Source organism: Ylistrum balloti, unplaced genomic scaffold (genome assembly GCF_031769215.1).
Source record: "Ylistrum balloti isolate Yb309-2 unplaced genomic scaffold, AGI_CSIRO_Ybal_v1 Utg370274, whole genome shotgun sequence".
NCBI lineage: Eukaryota > Metazoa > Mollusca > Bivalvia > Pectinida > Pectinidae > Ylistrum > Ylistrum balloti.
In genome coordinates, this window is record NW_026782212.1 from 767,519 (window position 1) to 783,366 (window position 15,848).

Here is a 15,848-nt window from a genome sequence, read left to right on the forward strand (position 1 = left end):
TTTTTTATAAACCTTTTGACTTTTTGGACAATAATTTATATAAGATAATGTGTTGCCATCCTACTTACCTGGTTAGTTATAGCCAGCCGCTCAAAGTCACACATGAAATTACTTATCACGTATCAGTTTATCTTTATTATCTTTATATCCCATGATGCTTCGACAGAAATCGCTTATATGTTAATTATAATACAGTACAAGTCAGATTTATATGTCTTTTCAATGCTTTTAGGATTGATTTATTTTTCAAGTCAAGACGATGTCAACCTGGCCATTTCTCTCCAACGTATGCATGTCTGAGCTCTGAAAGCCCCAATTACATGTATCTAATGAAAATTAGTGTAGTTTTGTCATATTCTCCTATGGCTAAATATAAGAATAACAAGATGTACAAGAGAATTTTAATCAATTACGTTTGTCTTCTAATTTTTCAATTTTCATGTGTGTTTTACCCCTCAAGTTTAACTTTATCTAAATCACGTTTCGTTGGTCAAAGGGAAAGAGTATCTGCACTAATCCTATCTTAATAAACAGAATTCAGCAACGACTACAAGTCACAGAAACTCTAACAGTACCTAATATTCAGCCTCAAAATAAAATGTTAAGTTCAAGAGAAGGGATAAAACACATTTGGATAGTTTCCATTTCTGTATATAATTCCTAGATTATTTGACTAACCCAACTGGATGTTAAACGTTCAGATATTTCTTCATAGTTTTATGCCTGTGTAGTCTTCCGTTATCCTGTTAGTGATGCCTTGTTCGGAATCAAAACCTTTGTTGTCAAAACTAAGCTTTGGCTCGTAATTTTCTGACGACCTGCAAGGATAGTTACATTCAGACAATCATACCAATTGTGCATACTTTTTATTGTCATCATTCCAATGAAACATATATCAAGCAATTGAAAAAGAAGGAAGTTATATCCCCTGATTTGTCTTGGCCAATTTTACAACTATTTGCTTCCATTTCCACTACTGTTATTAACTTCTCATTGCATAATTATCTTCTTTGTTTTCTTTCCTGCACTGTTTGCCGACAATGAAACCAAACTTATCTTGCTAGAAATATTTAATACTTACTCTTTTTGACCGAATCTTTTGCTATCCTCTAGAGTTTCAGGAAGATCCCTTTTGTTAGTTTCTGGTAACCAAAGTGACAGAATCCCAGCACCGACCGACATCGTGCCGAACACGACCAGAGGCACTGCACGTCCTAGGTTACCGTCAATCACCTTGTTCTACGAAAAGGTAGTCATTTATTAGATTTTCTTGTTAAAAAATACGCATTTGTTAAAAAAAACCAGTACAACCTTGTATTGGTGTTATACATTGATTATAAAGGATTACAAAACGTGTGATATTCTCAAATTGATATAATATCAAAAGCATCTTTTGTAAGGCTTGTATTTCATGTGATATACTAGTACTATGTTATTTCTCACATCAACACATTATTCTGTGTTTATTTCCATGAAGTTTTTTAAAATGAAATGTTGAAATACCGTTTTGTTAAAAGAAACAAGTAATAATGAATGCCAGGAATGTTCTTATGGTACCGGTACCATCATCTAACTGATTGTAAACAGTATGAAAATTTATCAATTAACAACGCTACTGTTTGAAGTTTTTTTGATAATTTGATAAACCACCTTCTTCCGTCCCATTCGTATTTTAAAAACAAATTAAAAAAAACTTATACCACAATCGGTAAGTTTAATCAATATTTACAGATGTGTTAGTATAGGAATAGGTGATATCATAGTTAATCGGTACTTCATGATACCGTTTTTAATAGGAAGATACTTATCTCAATACATACCAGGTCGGCAATGTACGGTGAAATCATGCCTCCTATACGAGCGCACGAGGAGCTGGCGCCCATGCCAACAGTTCTGACAACTGTAGGATATAACTCAGCTGACCATACATATATCACTGCGTAGGCAGCGGTCACACCAACCTTGCCCAACATAGCCAGGGTAACCGTTATTGGCTGGAGACCTTAAATGGTGAGTGATGAAGACATTTTTGTCACTTAGATACAGTCCACTGACATCTTTCTGAGAACTCTTATATAAATGATAATATTTTTTTATTCTGTTACAGTAATGATGAATACCTGTGTATTTGTAAGGTCTGATTAAGTGATACTATTAATTATAATGGCATTTGTAAATGCTGAAAATAAACAGGTGCAGGATGTTTAACCAAACGAATGACATGAGTACAGTACACTTAAATGACATAGTCATCTGGATAAAGAATCAGAATCAGCTATATATTAATTGGCGTACAATTACATGTGAAAATACTTATTCACGGACGAACGTCATGGCCAGGTGTTGCATTTACTTGCCTTGATAAACATTTTGGGATTTGTACATTGCACTTTCCCTTATAATAACCATAAACAAAGCTAACTTACTTTGATCGGCGAATATCATAGGGAAAAGGGTAATAATACACGCCACACCACCAACAATCATGCAGGAAGCATGTAAAAGTCGTCTACCAACCCGGTCAAGGAGCAAAAGGCATAGCGTATAGGCGGGAAACTCGACCAGACCGGACAACAGGAAGTTCAAGTAGAAGTCGCCTCCGAGATTCCCGGTATTTAAAGAGAACCCATAGTAAACCATGCTCACCACAGCCCTTGAACAGATCACAATAACGACAAAAAGTAACCTTTGTTATCCTCATGTTTACCATCGATTTCAAGTTGATCATTGACAATTAGCTGAGTCTCACAAACAAGTTATGTCTATATTTCTACTCTGCCAAATGTGCTACAGTAATGATAGTTGATATACTAGAACCAAACACCTGCTTGAACAAATAGAAAGACCATAGAAAATTCAAAACGAACTAAACAATTACCAATTGAAGAATATGATGAGCGTCCTGATGAGGAGGACACGTGACGTAAACAGGTGCCAGAGACGACCAGCTTCCGCTTCGTCATTAGAGTCGGCTGTCAGTATATTCTCTGGGATTGTCACCTTGTTGACTTTAGCCGCCTTCTTGATGATCTTGTTGGCCTCATCGATTTTACTTTGACTGACCAACCATCTCGGTGACTCGGGAATAAGCCTAAACACAATACACAGATTAGCTGAAAATGCTTCAGTTTCCACCTTAGACACAGTCAAACAGGAAACAAACGAAAAACGACATTTGTACAAGTCACAGTAATTTCTATCTAAAAAGTGAAAAATAGTTAGAACAATCAATTAAAAGAATAATGAGGAGGAAAGTGTGTTCAAAAATGAATCAACATATTTAATTAATTGCGTGTTGTGTGATACTCGATATCGATGAATTAATTATAAAGTTATGAGTTGCACTCCAATAGGATTTCACGTGTACAGAATCCAGCATTGATGTTATTGAAATGATTGATCTATCCGTAGTTTTGATTTACAAAATATTTTTATAAGATTTAAAGTCCGTCGTTTACTATAAATCGTTGTTTATTTCTATTTATTTATTTATTCTTTTTTGTTTTTTATGGTTTTTTTTTTTTTTTTCATTTGTTGTTCACATATTTGTGATCAACATTAACAGACGATCAATCCAAGGAATGTTCATATATATCAACATGACCAACAGATCAAAAGAAGAAGAAATCGTTTTAAATAGGGGGTTGGGGGGAATTTATTTTCGATATCTACTTTTTTCTTGAAGTGATGGATAGTTTATTTTGTCAGTTTTTAAAGAAAATAAAAATATGAAGAAATGTTTTGCGAGTGACTAAGTTAGTGACACTCGACAGTAAATGTAAAACATGAAACAAAATAACAGATGGAAAATGCATCAAGAGCATTAAGACAAAAGAATGATGTTATCAATCTGAAATGTCGGTCCGTGGCATAAAAAATCAAGTATGAGATTCCTTTCTTTAAACATTACTTTTACTCAATAAGTGTTTGCTCCAGTTACACTTACCACCAGTACAAAAGGAAAAAAGCAATTGGTGCTGAACACGCAACTTCGGTATATTTCCATTGCCTGAAGGCATAGCCCACCCCTCCAAGGATGACTAGTCCCAAAGCGGAAAAATACTCAATGACAATACCGGCCCACATACGTTTGGAGGGACCAACCATCTCCATACCTAAAAGGTATATATTCAGTAATTTCAGTATTTCAACTCAGAGCATTTAAATAAGATAAAATAAGATCTTTCAATGTGAAAAATATATACCACATGAAATTTTAACCTGTTTTATTATCCACATTTCATTTTTTTTTTAAAAAGCCATATATGCTCATAAGGAAATTTAAAAGCTACAATTATATTGATTAACGCAGGGAATCAGTATACAATATTGTTTACATACTAATGACAAAGGCAGTCATAAACATTCCAGCACAGGACGCTCCTACCAAAAAACGTAGTACACAGAATGTGACGAAATCCGGAGCCCATGCTACACCTAAAGTCGTTCCAAGCAACAACAACAATGAAATATACAAAGTCTTCTTTCGTCCGATTCTGTAGGGAAAAATAGTAATAATCGCTAAACCTTGAAGTGTTTTTTTAAATTCATGTTGCTGGAGTCCTGTTCATGAATGGAAAGTACGTATGAAAATTTTGAACAACTGGGCTGATCTATCGAAATGAATGAAAATTATCAATGTACTATACAATCTTATAAGACCAAGATTAGCTCCTTCTTTGCAATAACGCAAATACAATTAAATCAGAATCAATCAATTAATTCTTTAGGTACGTATTAATGAATCAGTAAATCATTATTAGCTTTTCCCTTCAAAGTGTCTCCTAAGAATGGACGACCTCGGGGATTTTTATTGTAACTTTGCTCTACAGTCACGGATATACATTACGTGTTCAATAGGAAAAAAGGTGATCCGCGGAAGGAGAAGATGTTCAAAGATCAACACGATAGCGTCACTGCCTAATTTCATATGTCATACGTGCATCACATCAACTACTTCAGCGATAATATCGTAAAAACAAAACTATTAATTACATCAAGCTGACATGACAGTAAAATGTAAAACTATCATTCTATGCGACCGGGCGGATTCCGTCTTCCTTAAAATTATCATTTCAAAGCAAATATTTACATGTATATGTAATGTAAATGTGGTATTACGGAGTATCTATCAAGCTAGAATCACGTGTAGAAAACGTGTCTATATTTCTGTCAGCGACGTCTTCAATGTAGTTATGTCTATTTTATTTGATCGAGATAAACATGACATTACATATACCATAGATAAGCTGGAATAGTTCATATCATTGTATTTCCTTTTAACGTGGAATTATGACCATACTTAATCTCCCACTTCTAATTTGTGTAACCTGTCGTCGTGATTATACTATATTCAACCTCACTATGTAAAATAATTACAAAAACGGTTTATATTACAACTCAAAGTCAACACGAATTAGTGAGAGAGATACATCTACAATCTCGAATCAGCTTCAATTCATTTACAATGAGCTCAGTGATTCCTTCGCTCTACTGGCCCCATTTTAAGGCTGGTAAGTAGTTTTTTGCCTGTAGCCTTTCAAGAGAGAGTCATATTTTGTATCCCATTTGAAAATCAAAAAGAATACGTTCGACCGAAATTATATAAAGTTTGGATTGATGAAGGATTGACAAGTCATACCAGAATCAAACTTATGGTGTAGATTGATCCTGACGTTGTTCCCGCGAGAATAAACCATTACAACCATTACCTTGACGTGATTAAGGCGACATCGGAGGACACTAAATAAAGACCTCAAGAGAAGGTGTGAAATATACTAATATATCCACCAAATGTTTCATTATTTAACGTAAGTTGCCGAATTCGTCTCTCACAGTATGCATGTTTACTTACATATCTGACAGTGATCCAAATCCGATAGCCCCTACAAACACACCACCGAAGAAAATCGTCTGAGCGTGTGATGTCTTAAACTTGTCTTCACAAACGATGTCATGCTAGAAACATCCAAAAATCTTACACAAACCGTCTTTTTGTCATTGTTGAAAGTGATAGATTATAACAATTAATTGAAATAAATCATTAAATTTTCATGACGCAATTTTGACGCATGGCATGCCCGTTACGTAAATAGCACTTGTCAAACATCGTCGAAATAAAAAACAACCTGCTGACTCTCACAAACCACCGCTAATATCTTTTGCAACAACTTTTTTAAATGATCAGGAAATAGATTCTTTCATAAAGTCAGCACAAAGACTGCACATTTTAATTAAATTCAGACAATTTGAAATCTGTGAAAATAAACGTCAATATTGGAGGCCTGCCGTATCAAAATAGACAGAAGATAGACTTTCTCAGAAATCGACAACAAAGTCCATAATATCTCCCTTCACGAAATATCAGTAGGTCATTCATACTTAAAGTTACATATATATATGAGATATTACTTCTTTGAAAAGATTGGTTTTTTTAGAATGTGGTAAAATCTGCATTATTAAAATTGTTTCGCCAAATGCTGAACTTATCATAACCCCGCATTATTTACATTGTTGTCTTGTACCAGAGAGGATTGCGTTGATTTCTACGCTCATCATATCTCATTTTTGTATGTCATCGACTGCTACAACATCGATTATTCTAGAAACATTACTTACCTCAGAGGTGAAGGTGTTGATGAAGACGCTCTTATCGTAGACCCAAGATGAACAGGCCTTCAGGTCAGTAGAGTTGTCGTCGCCGTCATACGAACGGTCATACAGGTTACACTGGACGTATTTGAGAGTTTCGTCCGTCGATGTTGGTACATGTCGGTTGACCAAGGCTTCGTGATAGGAGCTTTGGATAGCGTATGTATCGTTAGGGTATCCTGGTATAGCACATCTGTAGATAATATAACGCCAACGGTAGCAACAAACAGCAATTCACTAATACAAAAATAGCATTTATCATCAGGGATGATTATTTAGATCTAAATGTAAACATCTTAGTTTGTAATTATTATATGGTTTCTATGAAGAAGGTAATACATGTTTAACACCAGTAATTAACCATCGACTGCATTGTATCCGGACCATTAAACAAAAATTTCACATCATTTTAGAATAGATACCCCATTGTTAATTGAAAAATGTGAGTTATGCCAACACTGGTTGAAAAAAAAAATAAATTTCAAAATTCAAAAATTTTGACTAAATACAAACCCAAAGTCAATAAAACTAAGGTAAAATATTAAGAAAAGACATATTTACAAGGAAATTCCTGAACAAAGTACATGGTTGATAAGGCCACGTGTTCGGAAAGAGTGAGCGAGTTCTGCTTCATCGGCGAGACCAGCCATGTAAACCTTGGTCAATACAAGTAATGTCATGTTCTCAAATGAGAACAAGGCATACAATAACAAACAGGCAAACCTAACGAGTATCAAACACGTCCAGCTTCATATCGAACAAAGAAATAGATTATTTCTCAATGGGATTATTAGAATGACCGTAAATCATCCCCATAATTTTCATCAATCTTTTGAAACTATGTGTTTTCGGACGTAAATTGACGGCTTGTCAGATAGTGATAATTGGAACAGTGCATTGAATATCGAAAGTGAACGGTCACAGACAAAAATAAGGCATAGAATTTTATCATATTAACTTAAATTAGATTTTCGTATGAGGAACCGACATTTTTGGATTAGGCAAAAACAAAACAATCAACTAAACTACATATATATGTAAAAGTCAGCACTTCAATATCTTTTCTTTTCATATTCAAACGTGCTCCCGAGTTTTTAATTTATCCTATATTAAGATGCATTGTTCATGAAAGCTTTAGGAGAATTTTATTTTCCAGTTGCGCAGAAAATGTTCTACGTGAGTGTGATGACCTTAAAAGGAAATTACAATTGTAACTAATTATTATTTAATTCCTCATTTGGTATTAAACTATTTCCTTCATATTTGTAGATAGGCGAGTCATTGACACAATTATCTGAGCTGATAAAAGTTTCATAGGAAAATAATCGGCCTTGTCAGCAAACTATTACAATCCAAACAAGAATTCATGTCGTCGGAAGTTAACGAGAAATGAGGCTGTATCATATCAGAAACTTAAGCATTTTGTATAACATTTATTACACTCAGCAGAGTAATGACTTTGTAACTTAGTTTACAAGGTTTACATGACGGATGTCATCGATAAGCAAAAGACTCTTACTCTTCCGAAGCACCTTTTCTCATATTCCAGGTGTCTCCGTGTAAACCTTATTTTTGGTCATAATTTGTCCTATTTCTGTTGAATTTGAACTTGGATTATGATATTGTTCACATGCTGGCTCTTTTTAATTGTTTCTATTGAATTAAAAAGAATTTGACCTGTTGTTTTAACTTAACAAATATTAACCAATTACCAAATTACCTTGGCGTACACCAAACATAGGTTTATTATACAGATATTTTAGTTACTTATTATTTTGTTAGAATCTCTGAATTAGCTGCAAACATTTTTATTACAGACATGTGTGAAATTGAAAAATTGTCTCGTAAAACAAAACACATCCCATCACATTATTCGAAATTTGTTTAGTGGAATTTTTGTAAAACGCATTATTCACTATATCAAAACCTTTGATCATTTGAAAAAGCATCATTTGTTTTTATAAATTTACACAATGACGAGTACATCTAAAGAAGAGAGGGAAATGGCTATTGGCATACTCTATGACAACGCAACGTAACGCGAGATTGTAAAACGGTTTTGATATAGTCAAAATATGCTCTGTCATTAATGCCAACTTTTTCAAGCCACCGATTCAACATCCCACCATCCAAGGAGTGGTCGACTACGGGTTGCCATCCCTCGTGGAGACCGTCTCATACTGCTACAGCATGTTCGATATTTTTTATTTTACATGCAACCGTAAAAGAAAGGACTTTACTTCGTCAAGTGTAACAGGCTGAAACGTCACTGCATGAGTGCGAAGATCCTTCTTTAGGCGCTCGCCTTGACTGGGATCGGTGTCACTGACGATGGGTCTTACGGCGATGGAACAATGTTTTGTTCACCACTTAGCAGAGATATTGCTTGATGTTCAATAATTGGTGGCAGCGACAAAGTCAATGTCGCAAGAACGCTTGGGAGATTGCTGTGTAACAAATTTGGTGGACGTAGTATGATGAACTGGCGTGGGCATTGCATGAGGGGTGGGAAGCAATGCTAGCTTATACCATTCGGCAATATACAGACTCCATACGCCGCAGTTGTAATGATATTGTCCTATTCCATCTTAGAGACATGACCATAACATTTCTTGTACATCAAACATAATCACCGAACCTTTACGGGTTTTGGTCAGCGTTTAAACGTCCGTCAGCAGTCTATCTACTGAATCTTTTGACCTCTCAATTGCCATATTTCACTGAAACCTGACATGGCTGCCGCATAAATAAATAGTATCTATTCAGATTTTCATTTGATACAAAGACTGACAAAACCAATTAATTTCATTTCATTATTAATTTTAGGATACAATTACTACATGATTGATTCACGTGACAAAGTTCCAACTAGCATTGATTATACATATACTTCTTTAAGTATAAAACTGTATTCGTGATAATAGCTATTCTGAAATGCTTTTAGCCCCTATCATATCTTATCGCAAAAGTTTAACATCACATCACCACTGACTTGGTGATCAGGAACCCCACATCGTTCTTGATGTACAGGTTTGTTGATCTTAAATTTGTGATATTTTAATTGTCATTAAAGCTGTGATTATACAATACATCGTCATTTGTCTAACAACTGTTCGGTTACATGCGTAGTACATAATAAATCGAATTTATGAATATCATGAAATGGTTGTTTAATACCCTTAATCCGAAATTGGGGCTTTTCAAAGTTGACAAAGAATTTCGTTAGTATTAGTGTACATTTCATATGTTTATCACTACATAGAGTTTTTTACTCTGAATATTTTTAATCAAAGAACTTAAAACAGTTGATTTAGTATTCAAGATGGGTCAGCAACATTAAAGTTTCTTACCTGTGGTTTGGAATGCCAAGTAGAAAAACGCTAATTAACATATGGAATGCAGCAGTTACATATGCCAAGCACAGTAACAGAAAAACAAATTTTTGATAAAGTCCAAATTCTCCAATAGTGCCCAGAACTTGTTCGAATTTCGTCATTTTTAGATATATATATCGAAGAGGAGAGGTCAGAAATTTGTGTCCAACATTAAGCATTGAAATAACATATATATACTGTTCTTTATATGTATGGACACGGGAGGTCACATCGTAGGGCAGGCTTGATGTATGCACTAAAAGATTAATCTATTTAAGAGGAAAGCGTACAAATAACGAAATTATATAACAACAAAATTACACTGAAGTGTAAAAGGGTATTTTTTAAGTGAAAATTTCTGTTGAAATCTCATTTAACAACATAGGATGGTGTGTGGCATGGAAAAAGTGTCAAATATATATTTACTATTAAAAGTAACACCAATCTGACAAATTAATTACACATTATATAGTATCAACAACAGAGGTTGTTTCATTCACAGTTAACAAACGGGTGGTTGGGGAATATGTAACCCTGGAAAATGCAGGTGCTCACCGCAATATACTCCTTGGATAGGGAGATATCCTCTTTAGCTCAACCTGTTGAGCGTTTGACAAGTAAGCCCGAAGTCCAGAATTCGAATCTTAGTTAAGGTATTGAAATATATCATGATCTCTGTTACAAATGAATAAGTAACATTAAGGCCGTTGAATAGACGGGACAGTATTATACCAATGACTTAACGACATTTAATAACACTAACCACAATATTATTGTTCTAGTTTACTAGTTTATAGGCCACTTGACAGATTCATGAGCAGAGAGTAGCGGCTTTGACTTATATAACATTAAAAAGGAACATCTAACAATATATCGCGTTTTAACGTTTTTATTGATTTTATGGAAACTCCAGTTGTCTGCAGATTTTATATTCTACTGATGTCTTTTATTTGCATTGTACGAATGGTATACATTTGGTTAGATTTAATCATCTTTCTACATTTAAAAATCCGCATGTATGCATCATCATTTTGTCACGGGCAGTCCAACGCGGTGTTCAGACTGGTACGCAAACACACCAGGACATAATTGTTGTGCTGTATGCTATTATATATTTGCATAATTTTGTAGGGGTTTTTTTGCAAGAAGTGTGAATAGAGAATGTAGTTTTGTCATTTCATTTAATTTTTTTCATTGGTGATTTGTACAGTCGAATTTCGACGGACATATTATGGAGCAACATCAGCGTCCCTCCAACGGGCGTCCGTCTGTCTGTCTTTGTTTCTTGTGAGGTCTACAGCTCCTTAAAGTAATATGATATTGTACTATTGTCTGCAATGAATGCTGTTGTTGGGTCTACTAATACTTATATAGATTTAACTGGTGATAATAATTTCCTTTTTTATCAAACTTTTGCCTTTTTGGGCATTTTTTATATCAGATAATGTGTTGCCACTCTACTTACTGGGTTAGTTATAGCTAGCCGCTCAAAGTCACACATGAAATTGCTGATCACTTATCAGTATTTCTATATATCCCATGATGCTTCGACAGAAATCGCTTATATGTGAATTATAATACAGTACAAGTCAGATTTATGTCTTTTCAATGCTTTTAGGATTGATTTATTTTTCAAGTCAAGACGATGTCAACCTGGCCATTTCTCTCCAACGTATGCATGTCTGAGCACTGAAAGCCCCAATTACATGTATCTAATGAAAATTGGTGTAGTTTTGTCATATTCTCCTATGGCTAAATATAACAATAACAAGATGTACAAAGGGATTTTAATCAATAACGTTTGTCTTCTAATTTTTCAATTTTCATGTGTGTTTTACCCCTCAAGTTTAACTTTATCTAAATCACGTTTCGTTGGTCAAAGGGAAACAGTATCTGCACTAATCCTATCTTAATAAACGGAATTCAGCAACGCCTACAGTCATATAAACTCTAACAGTAGCTACTATTCAGCCTCAAAATAAAATGTTAAGTTCAAGAGAAGGGATAAAACACATTTGGATAGTTAACATTTCTGTATATAATTCCTAGATTATTTGAATAACCCAACTGGATGTTAAACGTTCAGATATTTCTTCATAGTTTTATGTCTGTGTAGTCTTCCGTTATCCTGTTAGTGATGCCTTGTTCGGAATCAAAACCTTTGTTGTCAAAACTAAGCCTTGGCCCGCATTTTTCTGACAACCTGCAAAGATAGTTACATCCAGACAATCATGCCAATTGTGCATACTTTTTATTGTCATCATTACAATGAAACCTATATCAAGCAATTGAAAAATGCAAATTATATCGCCTGATTTGTCTTGCCCAAGCTGGAATATGTAGATATTTTACCACTATTTACTTCCGTCTCCACCACTGCTATTAACTTCCCTTTCTATAATAATCTTCTTTGTTTTCTTTTCTGCACTGTTTATCGATTATGTAACTTAATTTATTTTGCTAGATATATTAAATACTTACTCTTTTTGACCGAATCTTTTGCTATCACCTAGAGTTTCAGGAAGATCCTTTTTGTTAGTTTCTGGTAACCAAAGTGACAGAATCCCAGCAACGACCGACATCGTGCCGAACACGACCAGAGGTACTGCACGTCCTAGGTCACCGTCAATCACCTTGTTCTACGAAAAAGTGGTCATTTATTAGATGCTCTTGTTAGAATTACATATTTGCGGGAAAAAAACCCGTACAACCCTGCATTGGTGTAATACACAGATTATAAAGGTTTTCAAAAGTAGTCGTTAATACACTGAACTTGTGATATTCTCAAATTAATATAATATTATATGCATCTTTTGTAACGCTGATATTTCATGTAATACACTAGTACTATGTTATTCCTAATATCAACATATTTTTCTGTGTGTATTTCAGTGATGCTTTTTTCAATGAAATTGTCAAATACAAATATTTTGTGTGCCGGGGATGCTCTTACGGAAACGGAGCCATCATCGAACTGATTGTAAACAGTATGAACATTTATCAATTCACAACGCTACTGAAATAAAGTTTATTGATAATTTGATTACAATACGGTTACCATCAGTTTATTTGCCGTCCTATTAATATCTAAAAAAAAAAACAAACCTGAAATATACCACTATCGGTAAGTTTAATCAATATTATAAGATGTGATATATTGGTGATATCATAGTTAATCGGCACTTCATGATACCGTTTTTGATAGGAATAATCTTATCTCAATACATACCAGGTCGGCAATGTACGGTGCAATCATGCCTCCTACACGAGCGCACGAGGAGCTGGCGCCCATGCCAGCATTTCTGACAACTGTAGGATATAACTCAGCTGACCACACATATATCACTGCGAAGGCGGCAGACACTCCAACCTTGCCCAACATAGCCAGGGTAACCGTTATTGGCTGGAGACCTTAAATGATGAAGACATTTTTGCCACTAAGATACAGTCCACTGACATCTTTCTGGGAACTCTTATATGATAACATTTTATTCTTCTGTTACAGTAATGATGAATACCAGTGTATTTGTAAGGTTCGATTGCGTGATACTATTGCTTATAATGGCATTTGTAAATGCTACCAATAAACAGGTGCAGGATGTTAAACAATATAAAACCAATCATAGTACAGCACTTGAATGACTTAACCATTTAAATAAATAAACAGGTGCAGGATGTTAAACAATATAAAACCAATCATAGTACAGCACTTGAATGACTTAACCATTTAAATAAATAAACTATCAGAATCAGCTATGTATAAATTGGTGTACAATTACATATAAAAATACCATTTCAAAGACGAACGCCAGGAATTGCATCTGCTTGCCTTGATAAACATTCTTTGAGTTGTGCATTGCACTTTCCCTCAAAATAACCATGAACAAAGAAAACTAATAACTTACTTTGATCGGCGAATATCATAGGGAAAAGGGTAATAATACACGCCACACCACCAACAATCATGCAGGAAGCATGTAAAAGTCGTCTACCAACCCGGTCAAGGAGCAAAAGGCATAGCGTATAGGCGGGAAACTCGACCAGACCGGACAACAGGAAGTTCACGTAGAAGTCACCTCCGAGATTTCCGGTATTTAAAGACAGTCCATAGTAAACCATGCTCACTACACCCCTTGAACAGATCACAATAAGTATGAAAAGTAAACTTTGTTATCCATCGATTTCAAGTTGATCATTGATAATCATCTTAGTAATACAAACAATTAAAAATGTCTATACTTTTATCCTGCCAAATTTGCTACAGTGATACTATTTAATATACTGGAACTAAGTACCTGCTTAAACAAATATAAAAATCATAGGAAATTCAATACGAACAAAACAATTACCAATTGAAGAATATTATGAGTGTCCTGATGAGGAGGACACGTGACGTAAACAGGTGCCAGAGACGACCAGCTTCCGCTTCGTCAATAGAGTCGGCTGTCAGGATATTCTCTGGGATTGTCACCTTGTTGACTTTAGCTGCCTTCTTGATAATATTGTTGGCCTCATCGATTTTACCCTGACTGATCAACCATCTCGGTGACTCGGGAATAAGCCTAAACACAATACACAAGCAAGATGAAAATGGTTCATTTAATTTTTCAAGGAGGAATACCTGTATTTTTGAAATCACATTTTTTGCTTACTTTACATTGTTTTATTATAACAAATTGATTAGATGTCAACAAAATGCTTCAGTTTTCACCTCAGACACAGTCAAACAGGAAACAACTAAAAACGACATATGTACAAGTTACAGTAGTTTCCTCCCCAAAACATGAAAATAAAACAAATGAATCAAAATATTAATGAGAAGGATACAGTGCTCAATAATAAATCTACATATTTAATTGCGTGTTGTGTGATACATGACATCGATATATTGATTATAAAGTTCCATCCGTTGAAGTTATGAGTTGCACTCCAATAGGATGTCACATGTACAGAATCCAGTATTGATGCATTAGTGTAATTGAAATGGTTCATCATTACGTAGTTTTGATTTACAAAATATTCTTACCATTAACTACAATTTTTATTATTATTTTTTTTTTTTCATTTGTGATCAACATCAACAGATGATTAATACAAGGAATGTTCATATATATCAACATGATCAGATCAAAAGAAGAAGAAAACGTTTTAAATAGGGGCTTGGGGTGAATTTATTTTCTTGAAGTGATGGATAGTTTATTTTGTCAGTTTTTAAAGAAAATAAAAATATGAAGAAATGTTTTGCGAGTGACTAAGTTAGTGACACTCGACAGTAAATGTAAAACATGAAACTAAATAACAGATGGAAAATGAATCAAGAACATTTAAACAAAAGAATGATGTTATCAATCTGAAATGTCGGTCCGTTGCATAAAAAATCAAGTATGAGATTCCTTTCCTTCAACATTACTTTTACTCAATATGTGTTTGCTCCAGTTACACTTACCACCAGTACAAAAGGAAAAAAACAATTGGTGCTGAACACGCAATCTCGGTATATTTCCATTGCCTGAAGGCATAGCCCACCCCTCCTAGGATGACTAGTCCCGAGGCGAAGAAATATTCAATGACAATACCGGCCCACATACGTTTGGAGGGACCAACCATCTCCATACCTAAAAGGTATATATTCAGTAATTTCAGTATTTCAACTCAGAGCATTTAAATAAGATAAAACGAGGCCTTTCAATGTGAAAAAGGTATACCACATGGAATTTTAACCTGTTTTATTATCCACATTTCAAAATTTTGTTAAATGAAGCTATATATGCGAATAAGGAAATTTAAAAGCTACAATTATATTGATTAACGCAGGGAATCAGT

At 34.5% G+C, this 15,848-nt stretch overlaps 2 protein-coding genes across 6 annotated transcripts in view; both read right to left on the bottom strand.

The window, feature by feature from the left end:
- Nucleotides 1-404: 404 nt before the first annotated feature.
- LOC132552737 (organic cation transporter protein-like) lies at nucleotides 405-10,147 on the bottom strand. The gene is made up of 10 exons (XM_060216930.1): nucleotides 10,002-10,147; nucleotides 6,619-6,844; nucleotides 5,855-5,958; nucleotides 4,342-4,496; nucleotides 3,947-4,115; nucleotides 2,879-3,091; nucleotides 2,427-2,653; nucleotides 1,821-2,002; nucleotides 1,082-1,239; nucleotides 405-818 (listed from the first exon to the last, which is right to left on the bottom strand). The coding sequence occupies exons 1-10, from the start codon at nucleotides 10,145-10,147 to the stop codon at nucleotides 710-712; spliced, it is 1,689 nt and encodes a 562-aa protein (XP_060072913.1). The 3' UTR covers nucleotides 405-709.
- Nucleotides 10,148-11,800: 1,653 nt separating this feature from the next.
- The window catches only part of LOC132552741 (organic cation transporter protein-like), a 31,515-nt gene continuing 27,467 nt past the window's right edge, over nucleotides 11,801-15,848 (bottom strand). For 4 of the 5 annotated variants that reach the window (XM_060216940.1, XM_060216937.1, XM_060216939.1 and 1 more), the window contains exons 5-10: nucleotides 15,472-15,640; nucleotides 14,375-14,587; nucleotides 13,931-14,157; nucleotides 13,255-13,436; nucleotides 12,507-12,664; nucleotides 11,801-12,228 (exon numbers count right to left, since the gene is read on the bottom strand). In XM_060216940.1, coding sequence (XP_060072923.1) covers nucleotides 12,120-12,228; nucleotides 12,507-12,664; nucleotides 13,255-13,436; nucleotides 13,931-14,157; nucleotides 14,375-14,587; nucleotides 15,472-15,640 — 1,058 coding nt within the window. In that variant the 3' untranslated portion in view covers nucleotides 11,801-12,119. The remainder of the gene's footprint in view (nucleotides 12,229-12,506; nucleotides 12,665-13,254; nucleotides 13,437-13,930; nucleotides 14,158-14,374; nucleotides 14,588-15,471; nucleotides 15,641-15,848) is intronic. The other variant, XM_060216941.1, reaches the window with a different exon arrangement.

Bases quoted from the DNA above. Each gene is read 5' to 3' on its own strand.
- LOC132552737 (XM_060216930.1), bottom strand. From the start codon at position 10,147: ATGACGAAATTCGAACAAGTTCTGGGCACTATTGGAGAATTTGGACTT. The intron at 5,959-6,618 runs GTAAGTAATGTT...GGATGTTTCTAG, and splicing joins TCAACACCTTCACCTCTGAG to CATGACATCGTTTGTGAAGA. The intron at 2,003-2,426 runs GTAAGTTAGCTT...TCACCATTTAAG, and splicing joins TATGATATTCGCCGATCAAA to GTCTCCAGCCAATAACGGTT.